General features: G+C 40.9%; 1 protein-coding gene across 5 annotated transcripts in view; it reads left to right on the forward strand.

The window, feature by feature from the left end:
* Positions 1-27,939, forward strand: part of LOC122554466 (nucleoprotein TPR) — a 149,199-nt gene that overhangs the window by 40,661 nt on the left and 80,599 nt on the right. For all 5 annotated transcript variants that reach the window (XM_043699535.2, XM_043699536.2, XM_043699537.2 and 2 more), the window contains exons 23-30: positions 3,336-3,488; positions 8,119-8,235; positions 11,314-11,517; positions 13,744-13,928; positions 16,571-16,718; positions 17,085-17,222; positions 18,367-18,498; positions 19,004-19,134. In XM_043699535.2, coding sequence (XP_043555470.2) covers positions 3,336-3,488; positions 8,119-8,235; positions 11,314-11,517; positions 13,744-13,928; positions 16,571-16,718; positions 17,085-17,222; positions 18,367-18,498; positions 19,004-19,134 — 1,208 coding nt within the window. The remainder of the gene's footprint in view (positions 1-3,335; positions 3,489-8,118; positions 8,236-11,313; positions 11,518-13,743; positions 13,929-16,570; positions 16,719-17,084; positions 17,223-18,366; positions 18,499-19,003; positions 19,135-27,939) is intronic.

A 27,939-nucleotide genomic window follows, 5' to 3' on the forward strand; every position in this document is an offset into this window, starting at 1 on the left:
GACCCTTTAATAATCTTATATGTCTTAATCAGATCCCCTCTCAGTCTTCTAAACTGAAGGGTATACAAGCCCAGTCGCTCCAGTCTTTCAGCGTAAGGTAATCACGCCATTCCAGGAATTGTCCTCATGAACCTACCCTGCACTCCCTCAATAGCCAGAATGTCTTTCCTCAAATTTGGAGACCAGAACTGCACACAGTACTCCAGCTTAGTATCCTCAGCAAATTTGCTAATGTTATTACTAATACCATCTTCTATATCATTAACATATATTGTAAAAAGCTGCTGTCCAAGTACTGATCCCTGCGGTACCCCGCTGGTCACTGCCTGCCATTCCGAAATTGAGCCATTTATCACTACTCTTTGTTTCCTATCAGCCAACCAACTTTCAATCCAAGTTAGTACTTTGCCCCCAATACCATGCGCCCTACTTTTGCTTACTAACCTCCTATGTGGGACTTTATCAAAAGCTTTCTGAAAGTCCAGGTACACTACATCTACTGGATCCCCCTCGTCCATCTTCAGAGTTACATCCTCAAAAAATTCCAGAAGATTAGTCAAGCATGATTTCCTCTTCATAAATCCATGCTGACTCTGACCTAACCTGTTACTACTATCCAGATGTGTCGTAATTTCATTCTTTATAATAGACTCCAGCATCTTTCCTACCACTGAGGTCAGACTAACTGGTCTATAATTTCCTGCTTTCTCTCTCTCACCATTCTTAAAAAGTGGTACAACATTTGCCACCCTTCAATCTGCAGGAACTGATCCCAAATCTATCGAACTCTGGAAGATAATCACCAACGCATCCATGATTTCTCGAGCCATCTCCTTCAGTACCCTGGGATGTAGACCATCAGGCCCCGGAGACTTATCAACCTTAAGACCTAACAGTCTCTCCAACACCAATTCCTGGCAAATATAAATTCCCTTCAGTTCAGTTCCTTCAGCCACTGTTACCTCAGGGAGATTGCTTGTGTCTTCCCCAGTGAACACAGATCTGAAGTACCAATTCAATTCTTCTGCCATTTCTTTGTTCCCCGTAATATATTCCCCTGTTTCTGTCTTCAAGGGCCCAATTTTATTCTGTAATATAGACTATAATATATAATATATATTATAATAAAGTAATATAGACTAAATATTATTTGGGCAACTAACACACTAGTCGAATGGGTAAGTGGGCAAAACCATTACACATGCAGTGTAATGTTAATGACTGTGAAGCCTTCCTTTTTCAGTCTCAAAAAAAACAGGATGGCAGCAGTGATAGATTTGGAAATGATGTCCAAAGGGGCCTCTATGTCTTCGTACACTTGTCATTGAGAGCAAGCAGGCAGGAGCAGTAAGCAGTTAGGAAGGCATTTTACGATCAAACGACACATTGGCCTTCATTGCAAGAAGGTTTGACCCAGAGGAAATGGTGGAGGTTGGTATGATGACAACATTTAAAAGGCATCTAGATAGCTATATGAATAGGAAGGGTTTAGAGGGATATGGGCTAAATGTTGGCAAATGGGACTAGATTAATTTAGGATCTCTGGTCAGCATGGACGGGTTAGACTGAAGGGTCTGTTTCTGTGCTGTATATCTCAATGACTATATGAGCAACAAAGTCTTGCTGCAGCTACACTGCCTTAGTGAGAACATACACTTGGAATATTATTGCAATTTTCTTTAACCTAAGCAAAGATCTACAGGAATAGAGAGTGCAGTGATGGTTGGGATGAGGAGTCTTCAAGGAGAGATTAAGTTGTTTGCCCTTGTAAACTCTGGAGTTTAGCAGCATTAAGGGAGATCTCATTAAATCATAAAAGCTGACATGGCTGGACAAACCACGCCAGGATATGCAGAACAAAGGGTCACAATCTTGGGATATGTGGTAGGCTATTTGGACTGGGATGAGGATGAATTTCTTCAGTAGTGAACCTGTGGAATTCTCTATCACAAAGCTGTGCAGGTGAAATTACTGAATAAGTTTCGAATTGTTTGAAATTTATAAGTGTTGAGGGGAATGGGGAGAGAGGAGTCAATATGATGTTAAGATAATGGATCAGCCATAAACAAATTAAATGTTAAACAGGGCTCGATGAGAAAAATAACTTATTTTCCATATTTCTACAGCGAAGGTATTCTTTGTGTTTTTGACACAATCTAAAACCGTTGGCTTTGTTTATATTATGCTGTATTTTTAGCACAAATGCTCCCACCTGCCAGGGTGAATCTTCGAGTGCACTTTTAAACCAAGACCCTTTTCACTCCATCTTCTTGAACATTAAAAATGGACTTTCTGTAGCAAACTACCTTCCAGTAATTCCTTGTTTCCTTCTCTGCAATTTTTGTTTCACAGAGTAGGGTTTGAGCCTCATCAGTACTCTAGTTGGAGATGAATCCAAAAGCAATTCTTTCCTTTTGGGTGGGCATAGCAGTGTGGGATTTGGTGGAAATCTTTTAATGTGACTATCTTGAGTGTTTGAGTGTCTGGATGACAGCATAGCAAGCTGCTTCCTCCTTGTATCACTCACTTTGAATAAACCTCTATCTCATAACATGGAGCTCACATTTTTTTCCCCCACTTAGATTTGATATGAAATCACGTGGGTGTGTGACTGGGGAAATTCTATACAAGGCCCCATTTCCTCCTCCCAGCGACTAAATTTTAGATTAAATAAGGAGATAAGTTAAAACAATTCTTGGACAGTCCATCACTTGTAACAATTTGGTTGGATGCACTTTTACGTCATGACAAAAAGTAGTGTTCAGGTTTCCACATTTTGTAAATGTTCCCTTTAGTATTCTGAATCAGGAAATGCTGATGTCAGCAGTCCCTTAAATTTGCATACCTAATTTACAACTTAAGCCTGACCAAATCTCTCGTTCTGGCACTTGAGCAACTTGCCTGTTGGTTTAAGTTGAGTAATAATGATTGTCCAATCGATTCTGGTGTAACACAATTGTTCTGTTCTTGTACGATCTCGTGTTATATGAAAATTGTGCAGTAACTGCAGCCTTTAAACTAATGGGGCCAGAATCATGTTTTAGCCAAAACAGGTAAGGAAAGTTCGCACTCTACAAATAAACATGTAAATTTCTTCAATCATATTAAAACCAATCCACGTTGAAGGAACATGTATTATAGCAGAACCAACTGTATGTCCAACCATGTAAGGCTTCAAAAAAATGATTTGACTTGGTCGTCAGCAGTCTGTTTTGTGGAAAGCAACTGGTATTTGAGTTGCATTCTGCTGGTTTTGAAAGTAAATTTAATTGTTCACATCATTTGTGGTAAATTGAAATACTGTCTTGATCTGTTCATTCATAATCAATTCTCAGGTGACCGAAGAAGTACGCGATGCTGTAGAAACACGCCTCAAAGAGGCAGCAGAGTACCAAACGCAGTTAGAAAAGCGCATGTTGGAAGCAGAGAATGAGAAACAAGCTCTCACTGATGAGAAACTGAAAGCGATAGAAAACCTGGAACAGCAGGTAATGGTTATTTATTGGAAATAGTTAGTTATAGATTGCAATTAAAGTATGATGAATCTATTCATAGATTAGTATGTTTTTAAAACAGGAAGGCTGTTGATCTCACTGAATTTGTGAGTAAAACATTCACTTCTGCATTTAAGTTGCTAACTGGCTGTTGATTCAGTATCAGTGGTGTGTCAGTCTTCACCATTTAAATGTAGACTAAAATTCAGATTCATCTAAATTAGGTTTAAGAAATTGTATTGCAGTAAATGTTCTTCCAAGTATGATTTAGAATACTCAACTTCAGACATTTTCAGTGACTTTGTTTACAATCCTGTGTTGTTCTGTCAGGACAATTAGGGGATTTCAGTTAGATTTATACAAGATGTGTGAAATGTTGCACGTAAACTTCTTATTTAGTATTACTAACAAAGAGAAATTTGCAAATTACTCAAAGTGCACAGGAATTTAGTTCAACAACTAAAACACCTTATTTAGAGGTGGGAGGCATGCAAGATAAGATCTGCCTTGGACATTTTTTTAAAAGCTATATCAGTTCAGTAAAACAAGATCTTTTCTTTCTTAAAAAAAAATTACAAAAAGAAATACCACCATTAAAAAAAAAAGTAACATATACGAAGTTTATCTGAACTGGAAAGAGAAGATGAGTATTAAAAGAATCACCTCAAATAAAAACTTGCTTTCTCTGTTTAAGCAGTCAGCCCATCAAAAATATAAACTGGCGTTTCAGCCCCTACTTTAAGACTTCATTATTAAAACAGGATTTAAAAGTTTGCACATAAATTAGATAAAAGGGTCAAAATTTTCACTCGAACAACTAACAAAGTCAAGTCTTGGATCAACTGAGACTCCAGCATTTTCAACTTTATTCTGATTCATCCTTTCAAGACCCTAATTATCTGTGCAACAACCTGGATTCATGGTCGACAAAACCGGTCCAGAAATAACTGCAATTGTCTAGCAATAAAGGAGTTAGATGAGCTGTCTAACTATCTAGGATGGCATGGTGGCTTAGTGGTTAGTATTGCTGCCTCACAGGTGACTGTTTATGTGGACTTTGCATGTTCTACCTGTCTGCATGGATGTTCGCTGGGTGCTACGATTTGCTCCCACAATCCAAAGATATGCAAGGGAGGTGGATGAGCCATAAGCTTCAGCCATAGGTTAGGTGCTAGCCATGATGTGGAGGTGGATAAGGTTAGATGTCACACGGCATCAAGTTATAGTCTGACCGGTTTATTCTTACCACAAGCTTTCAGAGTGCTATTCCTTTGTCATGTACACCAGGTATCGTGTAAGTTCTGACCTAGTTTAAGTGTGTTAACCAAGGGAATTGCAGGGTTACAGGGGTAGGGTAGGGTGATCGGTCTGGGTAAGATGGGAGGGTTGGTGTGAAGTTGTTGTGCCTAATGGCCTGATTGCGCACTAGGGATTCTATCAAAATTAGTTATTTAGGTGTTTTATTTCACCTGGTTAATCTACCATTTGAATTGTTTTTACTAGGCCTAACCAATAGCAACAGGCTCCATTTCTGATAAGGCCGTACGTGTTCAATGTTAGTTTTTGCAGAACAAAAGCAGACTATTTGTCTCAGATCTCGTTTGTGGAATGAGTCACGTGATTATTCGCTATCAAACTGGTGGCAGTGGAGTAGACTGTGTATGAGCTCTTGTTCCGTGCTTGTCCTCTTTGTCTGCACTCTTTACTTTTTACTCCTTTTTCTCAGACTTACCTGGTAAAGAGATCTGTTTGGCAGGAAGTGGCTTTGATGGGCTGCAGAATGGCAGTGGTGTCTTCAGAGGCTGCGTAGCTACAGTATGGGCCAGTTGGCCTGTCAAGCCTGACATCCCATCCCATCCCATGCTTGTGCATGGAGTGGGCCCCTGGCGGCAGCATGGCATGGGCTGGGAAGCCTCATGTGGGGCCCTCAGCATGGCATGGGCCGCAAAGCCCAGAACAGGAATCTCTTTGTGGCATGGCATGGGATGGGATGGGAAGGCCAGAGTAGGACTCTGACAGCAGCATGCTGGAGCAGCGGAGAAGGAAATGTTGGAATCTTATTAAGTTATCGTCTTTATTTTATTACAAATTAATGTGCATTCTGCTTATGTATTGCGATGATACACACTTTTCACTGTATGTTGTGTTGAATACCTGTGGCAGTAAAGGATATTCTATTCCATTTCATTTTATAGACAAATGAGTTTTTATTTACTTGTAAGGTCATGTACTTAATTATTGATTTACTTGAAGTTGCACTCACTCCATTTGCAAATGGTCAGAATAAAAATCCTGTAGGATGTAACTCACTGTTTGACTCCACAAAGCCTGTCCATTGTCAACAAGGCTCAAGTCAGGAGTAAGATGCAATACTCCCCAGTTGTCTGGATAAGTGTAGCTCCAGCAACAGTCAAGAAGCTTGACACCATCCAGGACGAAGCAGCCTGCTTGATTGGCACTACATCCTCTAGCATCCACTCCCTCTACTACTAGCGCTCAGGAGCAGCAGTGTGCATTATCTACAAGATCCACTGCGGAAATTCACCAAAGATTCTAAGACTGAAAAATGTGTTGCTGGAAAAGCGCAGCAGGTCAGACAGCATCCAAGGAGCAGGAGAATCGACGTTTCGGGCATAAGCTTTTCCAGCAACTTTTTCAGCTCTGATCTCCAGCATCTGCAGTCCTCACTTTCTCCTAAAGATTCTAAGACAACAGCTTCCAGACCCATGACCATTTCCATGTGAAAGCACAAGGGCGGCAGATACATGGGAACACCACCTTTGTGTTGCCCTTCAGGACACTCACCATCTTGACTTGGAAATATGTCACCATTCCTTCAGTGCCACTGGGTCAATGTACTGGAATTCCCTTCCTAATGATATGGAGATGCTGGTGTTGGACTGGGGTGTACAAAGTTAAAAATCACACAACACCAGGTTATAGTCCAACAGGTGTAATTGGAAGCACACTGGCTTTCGGAGTGTCGCTCCTTCATCAAGTGGTAGTGGTAGGTCCCTACCACTACTACCTGATGAAGGAGCGATGCTCCGAAAGCTAATGTGCTTCCAGTTAAACCTGTTGGACTATAACCTGGTGTTGTGTGATTTTTTTAACACTCTCTTCCTAATGGCATTGCAGGTCAATCCACAGTAGATGGAATGCAGCAGTTCAAGACAGCTCGCCACCACCTTCTTGGGGGCAGCTAGGAACAGGCAATAAATGCTGATCAGCCAGCAATACTTGTATCCCACACATTGAATTTATTTTAAAAAGTGCTTTTTAATCTGAGTACCCTTGTCATCAGAAGATACTCTTGATGAGCTGCACTCATCCAGGCAAGTGGGGAATATGCCATCTTACTCCTGACTTGCATCTTGTCGAGGATCGACGAGCTTTGAGGAGTCAGGAGATGAGTTACTTCCTGCAGGATTTCTATTCTCTGACCATTTGCAAATGGATATGTTGCCAGTGAGTGCAACTTCCAAGTGATTTAATACTCAAGTATATGACCTCACAATTAAATAAAAATTCATTGGTATACAAAATGAACTAATCGTTCAAGAGATTCCACAAACAAGATCTTGGACAAATAGTCTGCTTTTGTTTTGCAAAAAAGCAAACATTGGATATATGTGCAGAAATTGCTAGAAATGCTCAGCAGGTCTGGCAATGTCTGTCAAGAGAAATCGGAGTTAACATTTCTGGTTTGGTGACTCTTCCTCAGAACTGGATTTACAGCATCCACAGTTCTTTTGGTTTTTACCTGGTATTTAATTCACTGCCACTTCTAGGCATGCCCACCTTGAAGTTCTGCTCCTCTCGACAATGGCATTTCCATTCCAATTTTTTTTCTTGTCCATGTACATTCATTTCACTGTCGCTCATAGTGTTTGAAAAGGTATGTGCTAAAACTCGTTTCCATAGCCACATCACATTTGTAAGTGACTGCTTCTGCCTCTGGCTCAGACTCTCCCCATGTGGATTCCAACTCATGTTTTATCCCTTATGCTTTGAATCCATCACCGGTATCTCCATGATGATCAACATTCCACAGACAGTTGCTATCACCACATCCTGAGATCTACATTCAGTGCCGTGCGTCGTCATCTCAACCTCCCTGTCCAACAGCATTGCTTCACGCTGGCTCAGGGCTGCACCACTTTGCAGTCCTAATTCTTCTTCCAGCTCACAAGTAACCCTTCCTTCCCCCCCCCCCCACTTTCAGGCATCAAGGCACACAAGATGGACCAACTCAGGGATGCCCATGGCCCTCAGGAACCTTCCTCCCCTTCCCTTTCCTCTGACTCCATCCCCTTCCACAACCTCACCTTCTGTCGAATGTTCACCATCCCTCCCACATTTCTTTTAAAAAAACCAATTCTGAGGAAGAGTCACTGGACCTGAAATGTTAACTCTGATTTCTCTTCACCGATGGTACCAGACATGCTGAGCGTTTACAGCTATTTCTGTTTTTATTTCTGATTTACAGCATCTGCAGTTCTTTCAGTTTTTCTTAACCATGTATAACATTTTGAGAAACCGAGCGTGTTTGTACCCAGTTATTGGTTTCGGACGCTTATGTATCTTTTGTTCTAATGCAATGTTGGTTTTCCAAAAATTGCAGATTAGTGAACTAAGGAGGAATTTGAAAAGTCTCCAGGCTGAACTTTACGATGCTGTTCAGCAAGCAACAGCTGCTGCAACCAATGAACAGCAAGCCAGGGCTGACTGTCAAGAACAGGTTTGCGCAACTATATTGCTATTTCTTTTTCATTAGTGGACAGTTAAGTGGTAACCAAAGATCCATTTGTAAGGGACAAAATTATCACAAGTAGAGCATGCAAAGCAAGATTTTAAAAGCTCAAGGGTCAGTGGGAGGTTGTGACATGTTGAATTCAGACATGGTTTGGCAAGAAACAAAGATTATGCATGGTAGGTAAAAATGTTAATTGTGCTTCCAGAGGCTTGAGTATTGGATCTTTTATTTATAGTATGTATTAATTACTTAGTCTTAAAGTCAAGCAGCATGTTGAAGAATTTTGCACTTTGACTAAAAATTGACAATGTGAGAAATCTGTAGATTGCAAAAGATTTCAATGGACTGGACTCTTAAGGAGAAAAGAATCAAATTAAATACATTTCTAGAACCTGAAGATAGCATTTGGGAGGCTAAATATTGCAATGAATAGATAATAGCAAAAGGATTCTGAAGTGTGGAGAAATGGGGGGACCTTGCAGTTCTTGTTCACAGAACGCTGAAGGTAGCAAGGCTTGTGGAAAAAGTGATTAAGGCATGCACCTGGCCAGTCAAAGGAATTGGCAAAATCTGCTAGAACATTCAAAATACCAGACTGCAACTAGTGCAGAGCACATTTCTAGTTGCTGCATTACCGGAGTGATCTGATTGCATTAGGGACGATGAAAAGGAAACTTGAGTTTGCCAGGAAAAGTAAGTTTGGACTACATGGTAAGATCAGATCAGAATGGAGGATTTTTATTTGGAACAACAGATGCTGAGGAGAGATTTGGTTGAAGTATGAAATGACAGGGCCTAAACAGAGTGAACAGGATGGACCGATTTTCATCGAGATCAACATGTTGCAACGTGGTGCTAAGAGGATTGCGGAGAAGTTGATTCATGGATGTAAGTTTGCTCACTGAGCTGGAAGTTTCATTTTCTGACATTTCGTCAGTGTACTTGGTAACATCGGTGAGCCTCCAGTGAAGCGCTGGTGTTATGGCCAGCTTTCTATTTTTGTGTTTAGGTTTCTTTGGGTTGATGTCATTTCCGGTTCTTTTTCTCAGGTGATGGGAGATGGGTTCCAAATCGATGATGATGCTCTCCAGTGCATCTCTTCCACTTCCTGCGTCTCCACCCTCGAACCCCACCTCTCCAACTGCAACAAGGACAGAACCCCCCCCTCCCCGGTCCTCACCTCCCACCAACCTCTGCATACATGTCATCGTCCCCCCACCCTTTCTGCTACCTACAAATGGACCCCACTACGAGAGATATATTTCCCTCCCCACCCCTATCCGCTTTCCTCCGTGACTACCTCATCAGATCCACGCCCACGAAAAACCCACCCTTTCCTCCTGGCACCTTCCTCTGCCACCGCAGCAATTGCAAAACTTGCACCCCACCTCACCTCCATCCAAGGCCCCAAATGAGCCTTCCACATCCATCAAAGTTCCACCTGCACTTCCACACATCATTTACTGTATCTGTTGCTCCCAATGCGATCTCCTCTACATTGGGGAGACAGGATGCCTACTTGCATAGCACTTCAGAGAATATTTCTGGGACATTCGCACCAATCAACCCCACCACCCCGCAGCCAAATACTTTAACTCCCCCTCCCGCTCTGCGGAGGACATGCAGGTCCTGAGCTGCCTCTATTGCCACTCCCTTAACACCTGACGCCTGGAGGAAGAACGCCTCATCTTCCGCCTCCAGACCCTCCAACCCCGTGGCATCAATGTGGATTTCACCAGTTTCCTCACTTCCCTTCCCCTCTTCCCACCTTGCCCCAGTTCCAACCTTCCAGCTCAGCACTGTAATGACCCGTCCCATCTGTCCATCTTCTTTCCCTCTATCCACTGCACCCTCCCCTCCAATCTATCACTTTTACCGCCACCTCCATCCACCCATTGCACTCTCAGCTACTTTTCCCCCCAGCCCCATCCCTCTCCCATTTATCTCTCCACCCCCGAAGCTCCCAGCTTCATTGCTGATGAAGGGCTTTTGCCCGAAACGTGATTTTCCTGCCCTTCAAATGCTCCTGGACCTGCTGTGCTTATCCAGCACCACATTCTTGGCTCCAAGTTTGCGTGTGTTTTGATAGAGTTGCGGTTGGAGTGCCATGCTTCAAGGAATTCTCGTGCATGTCTATTCCTCAACTGTATGTAAGGATACTGGTGATAGTGGGTCATGTCTTTTTGTGGCAAGTTGATGTTCATGTATCCTGGTGGCTAGTATTCTGCCTGTTTGTCCATTGTAGTATTTGTTACAGTTCTTGCAAGGTATTTTGTAAATGACATTAGTTTTGATTGTTGTCTGTATAGGGTCGTTCAAGTTCATTAGCTGCTGATTTAGTATGTTACTGGGTTTGTGGGCTACCATGGTGCCAAGAGGCTGAGTAGTCTGGCAGTAACTTCTGAGATGTCTTTGATGTAGGGGAGAGTGGCTAGGAATTCTGGGCGTGTTTTGTCTGCTTGTTTGGGATTGTTGCTGAGAAATCGGCTGACTATGTTCATTGGGTACCCATTCTTTTTGAAGATGCTGTATAGGTGATTTTCCTTTGCTCTTCATAGTTCCTCTGTGCTGCAGTATGTGGTGGCTTGTTGAAATAATGTTGTAATGCAGCTTTGTTTGTGAGCGTTGGGTTGATTGCTTCTGTGATTCAGTATGTGGTCCATATGTGGTGTTTTTCTGAAGCTGTTACCTCCAGAACCTCCACCTGAGCTACAAGTCTTATCAAAACCCACTCAGTTGAGTAATGTTCATCCCATTTTGGGAAGGGCCTGGATTTTTGCTGTCTGCAAAGATGGTGGCTGCAGAAAGCCTTACCATATTTGAAATATCTGAGTTTTTGAGGTGATGTAACATACAAGTGATACAAAAAGCAGACAGGAGAGATTGCTATCTTTCTACACTGTTTATCCTTTTATTTCCAGAGGGAAAAAACAAATGCAACACAGTATTTGTATATTTATGGCATACAAATTTGGTGTTTGTAAATTGTTTTAAGTGAAATTAATAAATGTTTACCAATTTCATGGAAATGTTAACCATATGGCCGTCCTTTGGCTTTCCTAGGCAAGGATAGCCTCTGAAGCACAGAATAAATATGAGCGTGAACTGATGCTGCATGCTGCTGATGTAGAAGCACTGCAGATTGCCAAAGAGCAAGTAGTCATGAACTCTCAAGTAAGGCAGAAGTTGGAAGATGCTGCTCAGAAGGCTGAAACACAGATGTTGGAGTGTAAGACTGCTAAAGATGATATTGAAAGAATTTTGAAGGTAACTTAGTTTTAAGCAGTTATGATCAAATTAGATTTCCAATCTCTACATCTGAAATTTGAAGAATGTGTTTGAAGATCTCTCCTTAACCTCACCTCCACTCTTCTGCCTTTTGTTTTGAAAATGAATGGTCATAAACATTGCTGACATACCTTGCATAATCCCAGGTCAATTTAGCTCAATCCTTTGTCATATGAGTTCAAGTCCTTTCACTTTTTATTATGTTTAGACTCTCCACGTGCAGGTTAATGCAATTTGATGACTGCTGAAGTTTTCCTCCATTTCCAAAACCATTCTTTTCTTTGTCACTTAGTCTAGTGTTACAAAAATGTGATTTCTTCCTTTCCACATGAGGCCTCCAGCCACTTTTGGAATGGCTAAATCCAATTGTGTGACACAGGAAGCAATGTGTATAGCAATCTCTGATAGCCCTGACTCTTTTAGTTGTACTATAGAATTAGTAACACCTGGCTAAGCCAGTTCAGTATAATGATAGCACTGATACCTGCAGAACAGTTGAGACGAAGGTGTTTTCCATTTAAGATCAAATATAACTCGAGTAATCATTTTATCAGCATCCATCAGCAAATTGAGAGTCAGCAGTGCCACTGGGGAAGACACTGTGTCATTTAAGCAAGTTTATGGTGATTTTGACTTGTGGTGTGCTACTCGCACAGTAGTTATGTCACTGGGTTGGTAATACAGAACAGTTCTTTTGACTTGGGATCTTAATCTCACTATGCAGATGAAGTTTGAATTCAATAAAGTCTGGAATTAAAAGCCAGTCTCATGAAAGCCATGTCACCTTCGTTCATATTGCTTAAAAAAAAATCTTAATTTGCTGTCCTTGCCTGATCTGGCGTAACTCCAGATCCCGATAATGTGGTGAACTATTCGCTTATCTCTGAAATGGACGAGCAAGTCCCTCTGTTCATGGGCAATTTGGCATGGGTAGCAATGGACTGGCATTGCCAGTGATGTACACATCCCATGTGAGAACGTTTTTTTAAAACAAAATTGGTTTAAGCTCTGAATTATTGCCTTGGTTCTAATTTGGATATCCAGGCTTGAGCTGCAACATTACACGTAATGTTTGTTCTAGATATCTGGAATCATCATTATTTCAAATGGAAATAATCTCCTTCAATCACCCATTGACATTCAAAGGCGCTACAGATGTCCTTTCTGAAGCTCACTGATGGCTTAAAAAGTGAGACGAAGTAGTTGTGTTTTTCCATTGTTATTATAGGGCCAGGCCTTCAAGAGTTCTTAAATAGGTATAAAACAATTTGATTCTGGATCAGTGGTGCTGGAAGAGCACAGCAATTCAGGCAGCATCCGAGGACAGGCAAAATCGACGTTTCGGGCAAAAGCCCTTCATCAGGAATATTTCTGATGAAGGGCTTTTGCCCGAAACGTCGATTTTGCCTGTCCTCGGATGCTGCCTGAATTGCTGTGCTCTTCCAGCACCACTGATCCAGAATCTGGTTTCCAGCATCTGCAGTCATTGTTTTTACCTTATAAAACAATTTGATATGATACTTAAATGTGTATGCTCCTTCACCCTATAGTGGCAACTTTAGTATATCCCTTATATGTAGGAGATTCTGCAGTACCTCTGAAGCTTCAGAAACCCATGTCCTCAATCATCTTCACATTGAAGAACAAGAGCAAGAGGTACAAGAAATGGAGTCCCTTACAACATTTATACAATATAAATGGCTCTTTCTTCATTGTCACCAGGTCTCTGAGAACACCTTATTAGCATTGCTCACAATGTAGATTCAAGCAGTTTGACAGGCACTACTATGACTAAGCACAACTTAGGATAGGCAGTAAGTACTCGCCTTGCTGTGAGGTCCACCTTCTGAGAATGAAGTTTTGTTAACATCTATGATACAAAACATGATTGCCCTAGCTTTTTTTTTTAACTTCAAGCTAAATATTCTTAACACTCATTCACTAATTGGACCAGAAAACAAAACTTAAGCCTGCCTGTTATTTTCAGAATTATACTTCGATCATTCAGTGGAGAAAATATTCCAGTACTCATCATATAAGGTTAACCCATAAGGACTAGTCCACTTGTAGTAAATGCAGCATGTCTCATTTTGTTGAAGAATAATATTGAATGCACCATGTGTTAAGTTGACTGAAACTGGTAAAATAAGTTTTTTTTTGTTGGAAGCTGTCTTTCATGTTTTGTTTAAAAACAATTTTGAATAGGATGAAATTTCTCAGCTGATAACACGTAATGAGGATCTGCAGAAACAGAACAAACTGTTGCTTGAGCAGGTGGAGAGCCTTAGTAATAAGATGGTAACCACAGTGCAAGAAGCAAATCAGAATTCCCTAAATATTTCTTTTAATGAAGAGGGCAAGTCCCAGGAACAGCTACTTGAAATTTTGAGGTAATCATTTTGTAATAATGATGTGTCATAGTATAAGTCAACAATATCCACGCTCTTTGCATGGTTCATCATTTTCAGTTTGTCATTTGATCTATTTTTGTTCAATTTATTGATATTCTATTTGGAGACGTTTTCTGAACAGAAGCAATGGGTGCAAAAGGAGAGCTGCGAGATATGTGGATAGTTTGCACAATTTCTGGAATGTGACTAAAATTTTTAGCGGTTTTATAATTTTTAAAATCTGTTTCTGTTTGCTGTTTAAAAATGACAGTTCTCTCCAGATAATGTGGGTGAATCTGGTAGATTAGATTAGATTAGATTACTTACAGTGTGGAAACAGGCCGTTCGGCCCAACAAGTCCACACCGACCCGCCGAAGCGCAACCCACCCATACCCCTATATTTACCCCTTTACCTAACACTACAGGCAATTTAGCATGGCCAATTCACCTGACCTGCACATCTTTGGACTGTGGGAGGAAACCGGAGCACCCGGAGGAAACCCACACAGACACGGGGAGAATGTGCAAACTCCACACAGTCAGTCGACTGAGTCGGGAATTGAACCCGGGTCTCTGGCGCTGTGAGGCAGCAGTGCTAACCGCTGTGCCACCGTGCCGCCCACTAATTTCACACTAATTATTTTTAGTTTTGTTTTGGTAATTTATTGGATGGCAGATGCGTTTTATTTTTCAGGTTGCTGTGTATAACAAAAGTGACTAGCCAACCACTATCTCTGAAACTCCCACTAAGATTCAATTCCCCCCCCTCACCCTAAACCTATGCCCTAAAGTTCTGGACTTGTCCCACCCCAGGCAAGAGACATTTGACTATTTATCCTATCCATGCCCCTCATGATTTTGTAAACGTCTATAAGGTCACCCCTCAGCCTTCGCTCCAGGGAAAATCTCCCCAGCCTGTTCAGCCTCACCCTATAGCTCAAATCCTCCAACCCTGGCAACATCCTTGTAAATCTTTTCTGAACCCTTTCAAGTTTCACAACATCTTTCCAATAGGAAGGAGACCAGAATTGCACACAGTATTCCAACAGTGGCCTAAACAATGTCCTTGACAGCCGCAACATGACCTCCCAACTCCTGAACTCAATACTCTGACCGATAAAGGAAAGCATATCAAATGCCGCCTTCACTATCCTATCTACCTGCGACTCCACTTTCAAGGAGCTATGAATGTGCGCTCCCAGGTCTTTTTGTTCAGCAACACTCCCTAGGACCTTACCATTAAGTGTATAAGTCCTGCTCAGATTTGCTTTCCCAAAATGCAGCACCTCACATTTATCTGAATTAAACTCCATCTGCCACTTCTCAGCCCATTGGCCCATTTGATCAAGATCCCATTGTAATCTGAGGTGACCTTCTTCACTGTCCACTACACCTCCAATTTTGGTGTCATCTGCAAACTTACTGACTATACCTCTTATGCTCACATCCAAATCATTTATATACATGATTAAAAGTAGTAGAGCCAGCACTGATCCTGTGGCACTCCTCCAGTCTGAAAAACAACCTTCCACCACCACCATCCACTGTCTTCCAACTTCAAGCTAGTTCTGTATCCAAATGGCTAATTCTCCCAGACTCCCATGGGGAACTTTTTCGAATGCCTTACTCAAGTCCATATAGATCACATCTACCGCTCTGCCCTCATCAGTCCTCTGTTACTTCTTCAAAAAACTCATTCAAGTTCATGAGAATGAATTCCCATGCACAAAGCCATGTTGATTATCCCTAATCGGTCCTTGCCTTTCCAAATACATGTACATTCTGTCCCTCAGGATTCCCTCCAACAACTTGCCCACCACTGTTCTACCCTGAACTCAGTTTATATATCCTTTCCGAAGGTAACTTCATCTGTGTAATCCCCTCCCACTCAAATGTCTATCTTCTCCTACCAAAGTTTTATTCCTTTGTCATTTCCAGACTTAACTATTCCAATGTTTTCCTAGCTGACCTGTCACTATTGTCATGTATCTTTCATGAATATGTCATCCTAAACTAGCTAATTATGTCTCCATATGAAGTATTGTAACAAAAGGTGCTATATAATTGAAAGATGCTTTTGTACATCATAGGTTTATTTTGATAAATATTGTTACTACAGTCTATATCTGTGATTGAAGTTTCACATGTGAATAATGGAGAATTGTGAAGTTAATAAAATTGTAGTTTGAGGTTTTCTGCTTCCTTCAAGAATGAAACACCTAACCAGTTCAGTTGAGCTCGGTTTCGATGAGACTTCTAAGCCTTAGTATACTTGACTTGTCAATAGAGTTTCATATGACTTTATCTGTTCCCAAGTTTTCCATGGGCCTAAAAGGTCCTTCATGGTTGCATGTTCTTCCTGACAACATTCCTGCATGCATTCCTCCCCAGGTGTTTGTCAGCTCTCACCAAACTATCTTCTAATTCTGCAACAGATTTCCTTAAATGGCACTAAACATTTCATGGGAACTATTAACTCTGGTGGCCCTCAAGATAATTCAGAATACATATTGCTGTTTATAAATCATTTGGTATAATTAATATGCACTTACAAAAAAATAAACTATTAACGGAGCTCAAACGATGCAAAAATTGTAATGGGTTAAATAGTGAATGTTTTTTCCAATTGTGTATAATATAGATTTGTGCGACGAGAAAGAGAAATTGCTGAAACCAGGTTTGAAGTTGCCCAAGTTGAGTCACTGAGGTACCGCCAGCAAGTCGAGAATTTGGAGAGAGAATTGAAGGAGATGCAAGAAAATCTAAATTCTGAAAGGGAGAAGATGCAGGTAAGTAAAGAATCTTGAATTGCTTTAATTAACTACTTGTTGGAAAGCTCTTGACCGAAATTTGGAGATGGGATTTGTTTGTCTGGCCAAAATTATGAAAATACTTCAAACCTTGTTTCTTAGCCAGTAATTGAGATTTTCCTTTGTGACATTAATAAATCTGGCTCCTTTGCATCAAATACACTTAACTGAAAATTAAGTTGTACATCCATATAAATGCTTGCGTTCCATCAGATTTACGGCAGTTAAATGTGTTTCAAGTTATTCATTGACCGTGCAATTAAATAATTTTGGTGTTTTTCATTTTTAACAATAGTAGCAATTTGTTTATTCAAATATTTACTTACTGGTTTGAGTTCCTTTCAGGTAACTGCCAAAACACTGGCACAACATGACGAGCTAATGAAGAAGACTGAAACTATGAATGTTCTTATTGAAACCAATAAGATGCTGAGAGATGAGAAAGAAAGGTTGGAGCAAGAACTCCAGCAGTCACGGGCAAAGGTCTTTATTCTTCCTTGTTTAAAGCACATTTTATCATGCAGAGTTGTGGGGGGTTTCCAATAGATAATTTTGAAATTAAGAGTTTAAAAAAACCCTCTAAAATGTAAAATAATCGCCATATTTATCTTTCAACATCATTCATTGTTTTTTTCTTTTTCCCTCCCTCCTGTTAGAGACCAGACCTGACTCCCTCAAAATATTTTAAGAAGTTAGCCTGGACCCTAACTTTTTTTATTTTAAAGATAGATGTGATGTGCCGTTACTCAGATGCAATACAACTGGTCCAACTTGATTAGATTAGATTACTTACAGTGTGGAAACAGGCCCTTCGGCACAACAGGTCCACACCGACCCTCCGAAGAGTGACCCACCCAGACCCATTCCCGTACATTTACCTCTTCTCCTAACACTACGGGAAATTTAGCATGGCCAATTCACCTAACTTGCACATTTTTGGACTGTGGGAGGAAACCGGAGCACCTGGAGGAAACCCACGCAGACACAGGGAGAATGTGCAAACTCCACACAGACAATTGCCTGAGGCAGGAATTGAACCCGGGTTCTGGTGCTGTGAGGCAGCAGTGCTAACCACTCTGAACACCACTTAAAATACAAACAAATGGTAAAGGAAGTTAGAAAAACGTAACTATTGGAAATCCTAACCAAATAATAGGCACAATATCGATTACTAATTATTTGTGCTGATACAGCACCATCCCATGAACTCATGCATTGGCACAAAGGCAAATTCAGGCACAGATTCTTATTTGCACTTCTCCATTCCAGGAGGAGAAGCCATCCAGAGACGGTTGAGAGAGAATACCAGCGACAAATAATTCACTGAAATTGAAAACATTCATCATTTGACTTTTAATTCCATGGCTTTATTGCATTGAAATTTATTCTGGGATTCAAAACTGGAATCCCAGAACATTATCTAGTCTCTGATTTTGGCACTGGATTAGTTATCCAATCTGTGGCATAGAGCTAACTGAAGTCTTCATCACATGATTGAAACATTTCATTTCAGTATACTGAAATTGATAATTTTTTAAAGAAATGTATTTTTAAATTGAGATGTGGATCTTGAATTTTCAATCTGTAATTTGGCTGATATTTCTTGATAACATTGTTCAATTCTTAGATTTATAAGATGGAGTCTGATATCCTGCCTCTTCAAGAATCTAATACTGAACTTAGTGAGAAAAGTGGCATGTTGCAAGCTGAGAAGAAGTTGCTTGAAGAGGATCTCAAACGTTGGAAAGCCCGTGCTCAGGTATGAAGGGAGGGCTGTTTTCTTAAGTTTTTTGTTTTATGTACTCAGTAAATTTCTAATCTCAAACTTCCAGTTGTTACTGTTCATTTATCCCTGTAACGGAGGCCGTCAATTTAGTTGCAGTGGTTGATGCAAAATGTTTTCTAATTCTGTGAACCTGAACTGATACTTACCACTTTTTTTTAAATTTAAGGTTTGTATTTGTCATAGAAAGGCCTCTGTGCTAAAAATAATTGGCTTTATCCATTTTGTTTTGTCAGTATTTGTCCTTTTCTTTCCATCTGTTTATTGACTTTCTGGTCAATGTTCTTGGGAATTAAACTATGCTATTTAACTGCTTACTTCTCTTCAATTTAACAGTATGGATTAGCCATATGTTTACATAATTATTTACTCAAATTTCATATCGGAAACACTTCCTTTAAAAATTGAAGCATTATATACAGTATAAGCTAGCATAAGCAAATGTACTAACAGCCATTTTGTGATTGTCTTTGCATTTTAGCAATTAATAAGCCTGCAGAAAGAGACTGATCCTGATGAGTATAAGAAGCTAGTATCAGAAAAGGATACAAATACCAAACGCATTCAACAATTGACTGAAGAGACTGGGAAGCTGAAGACTGAACTTGCTCGGTAAGGAAATACATATGGTGTTGAAACAGTACTGGCAATATTGTACAGATGAAAAATAGAATATTGGCTGCTTTATTTATTTAAAAGTGATTAAACGTTTGGAAATTAGGGGGAATACTGAATAATACTCTATGCAAGGAGGGAAATAAGTTGAGGATAGAAACAAAAGACAGTAAGGGGAAAACATGGAAAGCAGAGAAACCAAAGACAAATCAAAAAGGGCGACATTACACCATGGTTCTAAAAGGGCAATATATGTTTTTTGAAAAGTCTGAAGGCTCTGTGTCTCAATGGGAGGAGCATTTGTAATATGTTGGATGAATTAACTGCAGATAGTTATTAATGGATATGATGTAATTGGGATCACAGAGATCTGCCTCCAGGGTGACCAAGGATAACATCCACGGTCATTCACTTTTCAGAAAAGATAAATGGAAAGAAAAGGGAGATGGGGTAGCATTGCTGGTAAAGGAGGAGATAAATACACTAGTAAGAGAAAATGTTAGCCTGGACAAATGTTGAATCTGTATGGGTGGAGCTGCGGAACACCCAAGGGAAAAAAGACATTAATGGGATTTGTGTACAGGCACTAAACAGTAGTAATGCAACGAGGGGTACGTCGGCTTCCAAGAGATCAATTGTGTTAGGGGATTCTGTAGTCTGCGGTACAGACGGACGTTTCTGTGGCCAGCAGCAAAAAAGCAGAATGGTGTGTTGCTTCCCTGGTGCCAGGATCAAGGATGCCTCAGAGAGAGTGCAGAATGTTCTCACGGGGGAGAGGGGCCAGCAAGAGGTCATTGTCCACATTGGAACCAATGACATAGGATGGGAAAAGGTTGAGATTCTGAAGGGAGATTGCAGAGAGTTAGGCAGAAATTTAAAAAGGAGGTCCTCGAGAGTAGTAATATCTGGATGACTTCTGGTGCTACGAGCTAGTGAGGGCAGGAATAGGAGGATAGAGCAGATGAATGCATGGCTGAGGAGCTGATGTATGGGAGAAGGATTCACATTTTTGGATCATTGGAATCTCCTTTGGGGTAGAAGTGACCTGAACAAGCAGGATGGATTGCATCGAAATTGGAAGGGGACTAATATACTGGCAGAGAAATTTGCTAGAGCTGCTCAAGAGGCTTTAAACTAGTAAGGTGGGGGGGGGGGGACCAGGGAGATAGTGAGGAAAGAGATCAATCTGAGACTGGTGCAGTTGAGAACAGAAGCGAGTCAAACAGTCAGGGCAAGCAGGGACAAAGCAGAGAACAAGGTAGGACTGATAAATTAAACTGCAATTATTTCAATGAAAAGGGCTTAACAGGGAAGACAGATGCAATCAGGGCATGGTTAGGAACATGGGACTGGGCTATCATAGCAATTACAGAAACATGGCTCAGGGATGGACAGGACTGGCAGTTTAATGTTCAGGATACAAATGCTACAGGAAGGATAGAAAAGGAGGCAAGCAAGGAGGGGAAGTGGCATTTTTGTTGAGGGATAGCATTTCGGCTGTGCTGAGGGAGGATATTCCCAGAAATACATCCAGGGAAGTTATTTGGGTGGAACTGAGGAATGATCACCTTATTGGGATTGACCCCCTAATAGTCAGAGGGAAATTGAGAACAAACTTGTAAGGAGATCTCCGTTATCTATAAGAATAATAGGGTGGTTATGGTAGGGGATTTTAACTTTCTAAACATATACTGGGACTGCCATAGTGTTAAAGGTTTCGACGGAGAGGAATTTAAGTGCATACAAGACAATTTTCTGATTCAGTATGTGGATGTACCTACCACAGAAGATGCAAAACTTGACTTGCTCTTGGGAAATAAGTCAGGGCAGGTGACTGAGGTGTCAATGGGGGAGCACTTTGGTGCCAGTGACCATAATTCTATTAGATTTAAAATAATGATGTAAAAGGATAGACTAGATCTAAAAGTTGAAGTTCTAAATTGGAGGAGGGCTAATTTTGATGGTATTAGGCAAGAACTTTTGAAAGCTGATTGGAGGCACATGTTCTCAGGGAAAGGGATGGCTGGAAAATGGGAAGCCTTCAGAAATGAGATAATGAGAATGCAGAGAAAGTATATTCCTATTAGGGTGAAAGGAAAGGCTGGTAGGAATAGGGAATGCTGGATGACTAAAGAAATTGAGGGTTTGGTTAAGAAAAAGAAGGAAGCATACGTCAGGTATAGACAGGATAGATCGAGTGAATCCTTAGAAGAGTATAAAGGAAGTAGGAGGATACTTAAGAGGGAAATCAGGAGGGCAAAAGGGGGACATGAGATAGCTTTGGCAAATAGAATTAAGGAGAACCCAAAGGGTTTTTACAAATACGTTAAGGACAAAAAGATAACTAGGGAGAGAATACGGCCCCTCAAAAATCAGCAAGGCAGCCTTTGTGTGGAGCTGCAGAAAATGGGGCGATACTATATGAATATTTTGCGTCAGTGTTTACTGTGGAAAAGGACATTGAAGATATAGAATGTAGGGAAATAGATGGTGACATCTTGCAAAATGTCCAGATTACAGAGGAGGAACTGCTGGATGTCTTGAAATGGTCAAGGTGGGATAACTCCCCAGGGCCCGATCAGGTGTACCTGAGAACTCTGTGGGAAGCTAGAGAAGTGATTGCTGGGCCTCTTGCTGAGATATTTGTATCATCGATAGTCACAGGTGAGGTGCCGGGAGACTGGAGGTTGGCAAACGTGGTGCCACTGTTTATGAAGGGTGGTAAGGACAAGCCAGGGAACTATAGACCAGTAAGCCTGGTGTCGGTGGTGGGCAAGTTGTTGGAAGGAATTCTGAGGGACAGGATGTACATGTATTTGGAAAGACAAGGACTAATTGGGGATAGTCATTCAACATGGTTTTGTGCATGGGAAATCATGTCTCTCAAACTCCATTTGAGTTTTTAAGAAGTAACAAAGAGGATTGATGAGGACAGAGTGGTAGTAAGGCGTTCGACAAGGTTCCCCAAGGGAAACTGATTAGCAAGGCTGGATCTCATGGAATACACAGGGAGAACTGGCCTTTTGGATACAGAACTGGCTCAAAGGTAGAAGACAGAGGGTGGTGGTGGAGGGTTGTTTTTCAGACTGGAGGCCTGTGACCAGTGGAGTGCCACAAGGATCGGTGCTGGGCCCTCTACCTTTTGTCATGTATATAAATGATTTGGATGCGAGCATAAGCGGTACAGTTAGTAAGTTTGCAGATGACACCAAAATTGGAGGTGTAGTGGACAGGGAAGAGGGTTGCTTCAGGTTACAACAGGCTCTGGACCAGATGGGCCAATGGGCTGAGAAGTGGCAGATGGAGTTTAATTCAGGTAAATGTGAGGTGCTGCATTTTGGGAAAGCAAATCAGAGTAGGACTTACACACTTAATGGTAAGGTCTTAGGGATTGTGCTGAACAAAGAGACCTTGGAGTGCAGGTTCATAGCTCCTTGAAAGTGAAGTCGCAAGTAGATAGGATAGTGAAGAAGGCGTTTGATATGCTTTCTTTTATTGGTCAGAGTATTGAGTCCAGGAGTTGGGAGGTCATGTTACGGCTGTCCAGGACATTGGTTAGGCCACTTTTGTATTATTGCGTGCAATTCTGGTCTCCTTCCTATCAGAAGGATGTTATGAAACTTGAAAGGGTTCAGAAAAGATTCAGTAGGGTGTTGCCAGGGTGAGAGGGTTTGAGCTACAGCTGAATAGGATGGGACTGTTTGCCCTGGAGTGTCGGAAGCTGAGGAATGACCTTAGAGATTTACAAAATTCATGAAGGACATGGATTGGTTAAATAGACAAGGTGTTTTTCCTTGGGTGGGGGAGTCTAGAAGGCGGAAAGATTTAAAAGGGACCTAAGGGGCAACTTCTTCACACATATGGTAGAGTGTGTGTGGAATGAGCTGCCAGAGGGAATGGTGAACACTGGTACAAATACAACATTTTAAAAAGCACCTAGATGGGTCCATGAATAGGAAGGGTTTAGAGGGATATGGGCGAAATGCTCGCAATTGAGACTAGATTAATTTAGGATATCTGGTCGACATGGACATGTTGGACCAAAGGGTCTGTTTCCGTGCTGTACATCTCTGACTCTGAATACAAGGGGACAGAGGGTCAAGTGTAAAGGAGGAACTGAAGGAAATCCTTATTAGTCAGGAAATGGTATTGGGGAAATTGGGATTAAAACCCAATTAAGTCCCTCTGACCTGGTGCTCTGCATCCCAGATTACCTATGAAGGTGACCCTAACAAATAGCAGACACGTTGGTGATCATTTCCGAGCATTCTGCAGACTCTGGAAGAGTTCCAATAGACTGGAAGGTAGCCAGTGTAACCCCACTCTTTTTTTTAAAAAAGGAGGGAGAAAGAAAATAGCGAATTATAGGCTGTTTAGCCTGACATCGGTGGTGGAGAATATGCTGGAGTTATTTATTAAGAATTTAAGAAAAGTGCATTTGGAAAGCGGTGAAAGAATCAGTCGTAGTCAACATGGTTCACTAAAGGGAAATCGTGCTTGATGAATCTTGTGGAGTTTTTTGAGGGTGTGACCAGTAGAGTGGACAAAGGTGAATCAGTAGATCTTGTCTATCTGGACTTTGAAAGGCTTTTGAGAAGTTTAGAGAGCAAAATTAAAGCTAATAGTATTGAAGATAATTGATCTGCAGACAGGAAGCAAAGAGTTGAAATAAACTTGTCCTTTTCAGAGAGGCAGGCAGTGATGAGTGGGTTGCCGTAGGGTTAAGTGCTGGTACCCCAGCTATTCACAATATACATATATTAACAATTTGGATGAAGGAGTTGAATGTCATACCTGCAAATTTGCAGCTTACACTAAGTTGGGTGGCAGTGTACTCTGCGGGGAGGCCATGAAGAGGCTGCAGGGTGACTTAGACTGGTTGAGTGGGAAAATACTTGCCAATGCAATGTCATGTGGATAAATGTGAGGTTATCCACTTTGGTTGCCAAAACAGGCAGGCAGATTATTATCTGAATCATGATAGTTTAGGAAAAGGTAAGGTATGAGACCTGGGTGGCATGGTGGAACAATCACTGAACGTTGGCATGCAGGTGCAGCAGACAATGAGGAAAGCTGATGACATGCTGGCATTCACAGCAAGAGGATTTGAGTATCAGAGTAAGAATGTCTTGCTGCAATGAAATAGGGCCTTAGTGAGGCCACACCTTGAGTATTTTGTGCAATTTTCACCTCCTGATCTGTGGAAGGACATGGCTTGCTGTTGAGGGAGTCCAGTGAATCTTCATCAGACTGGTTCCCAGGATGGCAAGGCTAACGTATAAGGAAAGACTGGATTGACTGAACTTGTACTTGCTGGAATTTAAAACAGTGATGGGGGATCTCATAGAAACATATAAAATCCTGATGTGACTGGACAGCCTAGATGTGGAATTAATGTTCCTGCTGTGGGGATGTCCAGAACTAAGGGGTCACAGTGTAAGAATAAGGAGTAAGCCATTCAGGACTGGGATAAGAAGAGAGTGTCTTCATACAGACTTTTGAGCCTGTGGAATTCTCTCCTTCACCAAGCTGTTGGGGCCAGTTTATTAGATATATTCAGGACAGAGCTGGATGTGGCCCTTGCAGCTAAAGAGGTCAACTGTTATGGAGAGAGAGTTTATTTTGAGATGCTGAGATTGCATGATTGCCACCATCATATTGAATGTGCTGTAGGCCTGAAGGGTCAAATGGCCTGCTCGTGCACCTATTTTCGATGTTTCTCTGAAAGCACCACATGCAAGAAATGAAAAGAAATGGGCAATTTGTTGTTCAGTAATTCAAGCAATATGTGCGGCAAAGTAGAGGTCAGGCAGTCAACATTTCCTGCCTTGACTACTATTTTTTGCTTCTATGAATGTTGATCCTTTTGATGTAGTCAGCTTGTCAGCTACACCAGTGGGCTGGCTTGATGGGCATTTGTATTTTTTAAATTGTTAACTATTCTATCTGTCATTCAGATATTTTAGTAGTTGTAGTCTAAGTGATTGAACAACTCACAACAAATGGAATTATTTTTATGCACAGGTTTCTCATTTCAGTTGGTATTGACTACTCGCACTTCGTTTCTTTGTTAAACTCAAGACCAAGTTCTCTGAGCTGAAAATGTGTTGCTGGAAAAGCGCAGCAGTTCAGGCAGCATCCAAGGAACAGGAGAATCAACGTTTTGGGTACTTTCCTCATTCCTGAAGAAGGGCTTATGCCCAAAACGTCGATTCTCCTGTTCCTTGGATGCTGCCTGACCTGCTGTGCTTTTCCAGCAACGCATTTTCAGCTCTGATCTCCAGCATCTGCAGTCCTCACTTTCTCCACCAAGTTCTCTGATTCAGGATTCAAAATTACTCCTGTGTAGTAGTTAGATTTGTTGGATTTCTTGCACTTAATACTGAGTAATCACTTACTGTTATAGTGAACATTGGAACAGAATTTTAAAATTATTGTTTGTTAATATGCCACAATATAGTCTGTACTCCGTTTTGTATGACTGCTGAAAATATTCTTTACTATTCTTGCATGTATGTACAAAGTTAAAAATCACACAACACCAGGTTATAGTCCAACAGGTTTAATTGGAAGCACACTAGCTTTCGGAGCGACGCTCCTTCATCAGGTGATTGTGGAGGGCTCGATCGTAACACAGAATTTATAGCAAAAATTTGCAGTGTGATGTAACTGAAATTATACATTGAAGAATTGATTGTCTGTTAAGCCTTTCATCTGTTAGAATACAGTGATAGTTTCACATCTTTCATGTGTAAATCACAAAACCCTTTTTTTTAAAGTTGCATTCTCGGGTTAGCTGTTAACAATGGTGATAGCTAGACAATGTGTTGAAGGTGTTTGCCCCCTGCGTTCTCTGTCTATAACCTGATGTTTAGATTGATTCCAATCTAAAAAGTGAAATAACAGAGTTTTACATAGTGTGCTTCCAATTAAACCTGTTGGACTATAACCAGTCCAACACCGGCATCTCCGAATCATGCATGTATGTATTTTGCTTTCTTCCTCTGTCCACTTAGGCGCTTTTAGCTTGTTTTGATTTTAATTATCTTCTTTCTCCTCTCTAATACCCATCCAATTTGGAAACTAGAAATTTTTGAGACTTTATTATAAGCATTCTCCATAACTTTAAGTTGATGCTACGCTTTCAATCCTTAATCCTCAGAGTAAAATGATAAAAGCAATCTTTGCATTTATTGAGTATTTTCAAAATACTGGAATAGAGTAATATGGAAAAGATCAAAACTCTGACTCATTTAAGGATTTGTTTGTTTGTTTTGTTCTGCTGAGGAGATTCATCTGTATGTTACCTGTGCTGGATAGGCTAAGTTAAAAATCACACAACACCAGGTTATAGTCCAACAGGTTTAATTGGAAGCACACTAGCTTTCGGAGTGATGCTCCTTCATCAGGTGATTGTGTGATGAAGTTCTCTGATTCAGGTCACACCTGATGAAGGAGCGTCGCTCCGAAAGCTAGTGTGCTTCCAATTAAACCTGTTGGACTATAACCTGGTGTTGTGTGATTTTTAACATTGTACACCCCAGTCCAACACCGGCATCATGGCTCGGCTAAGGTTGTTTTCCTTAGAGTACAGAAGGGTGAGGAGGTGACCTGATTGAAATGTACAAAATTATGAGGGGTTTGGATCAGAAAAAAAATTTCCGCTTCTTGAAGCAGTTAACAACTTGGGGCCACAGATTTAAGTTAAGGGGCAAGGGATTGAGAGAGGATTCGAGGTATCTTTTTTTTTGTCCCAGAGGGTGTTGGGCATCTGGAACTCACTGCTTGAAAGGTTGGAGAGATGAGGCTGTTGCAATATTAGCATGTTTAGATGGTTACTTGAAATGCCATAGCAACCGCAGCAATGAGCCAAGTGCTGGAAAATTGGACAAGAATAGAATGATAATTAATGACTGTCATGAACACGATGGACTGAAGGATCTCTTTGTCCTGTGAAACTCAGAATCAACTACTTGCTCATAGCCGGAAACAGCAAGAAGATACTTTATTGAAGGCAGATTTAGGAATTGTCTTGCAATGCTTATGAAATTAAATAAAACCCTCTGCTGCGAATGCTTTTTGAAGTTGTAACATGAAATGCAAAATCAAACTTTATTATCTTCGTGCATGAACATCTCTCTCTCTCTCTCTCTCTCTAAAAGAAATTGACTATGCAATTTGTAGTCATGTGTTGGGAATCATTATTTTTCACTTAGCTAACAGCTTATTTATCTCAGTTTTTATGAAGTTCAACATGGAAAGGAAATAAACAGGCCATTCGCATCCATGTCTTGCTGATCCAGATAGCTCTCTTGTTAGAACACTGTTTCCATAATTTAGCTAATCTTGTAGTTTTCCAGTCCTTTGTGACACACCCATATCTTTTAGGACTATTGACTCATATTGTCCATCTCTTCAATGAGAGTGCAGCTATGTCATGGAGGAATATTGCTTTGGATTTTGCATGAGTAGTATCTGTTGATAGATTCAACTATTTTTTAAAAATCGCGCCAGTATTCATGTCAGGACTTTTTTGCCATAGAAGAATAAATCCCAATGAAAAAAATGAACTACAATGCAAAAGATTTGAAACAAACAAAAACAAATTGTTGGATGAACTTAGCACGTCTGACAGCATGCGCGAAGAAAAAGCAGAGTTAATGTATTGAGGATCACTGGATTCAAATGTTAACTCGGTTTCAATACCTATGAAAGTTGAACCACAGAAATTAGATTTTGGATTCTTGTGCTATTTGTCAATTGTCATAATGCATCTCTTAATTATTGTTTGAGATTCCGTAT

The sequence above is a fragment of the Chiloscyllium plagiosum genome, unplaced genomic scaffold (assembly GCF_037043375.1).
Source record: "Chiloscyllium plagiosum isolate Xiang-an unplaced genomic scaffold, Cpla_swu_hap1 HiC_scaffold_9, whole genome shotgun sequence".
Lineage (NCBI taxonomy): Eukaryota > Metazoa > Chordata > Chondrichthyes > Orectolobiformes > Hemiscylliidae > Chiloscyllium > Chiloscyllium plagiosum.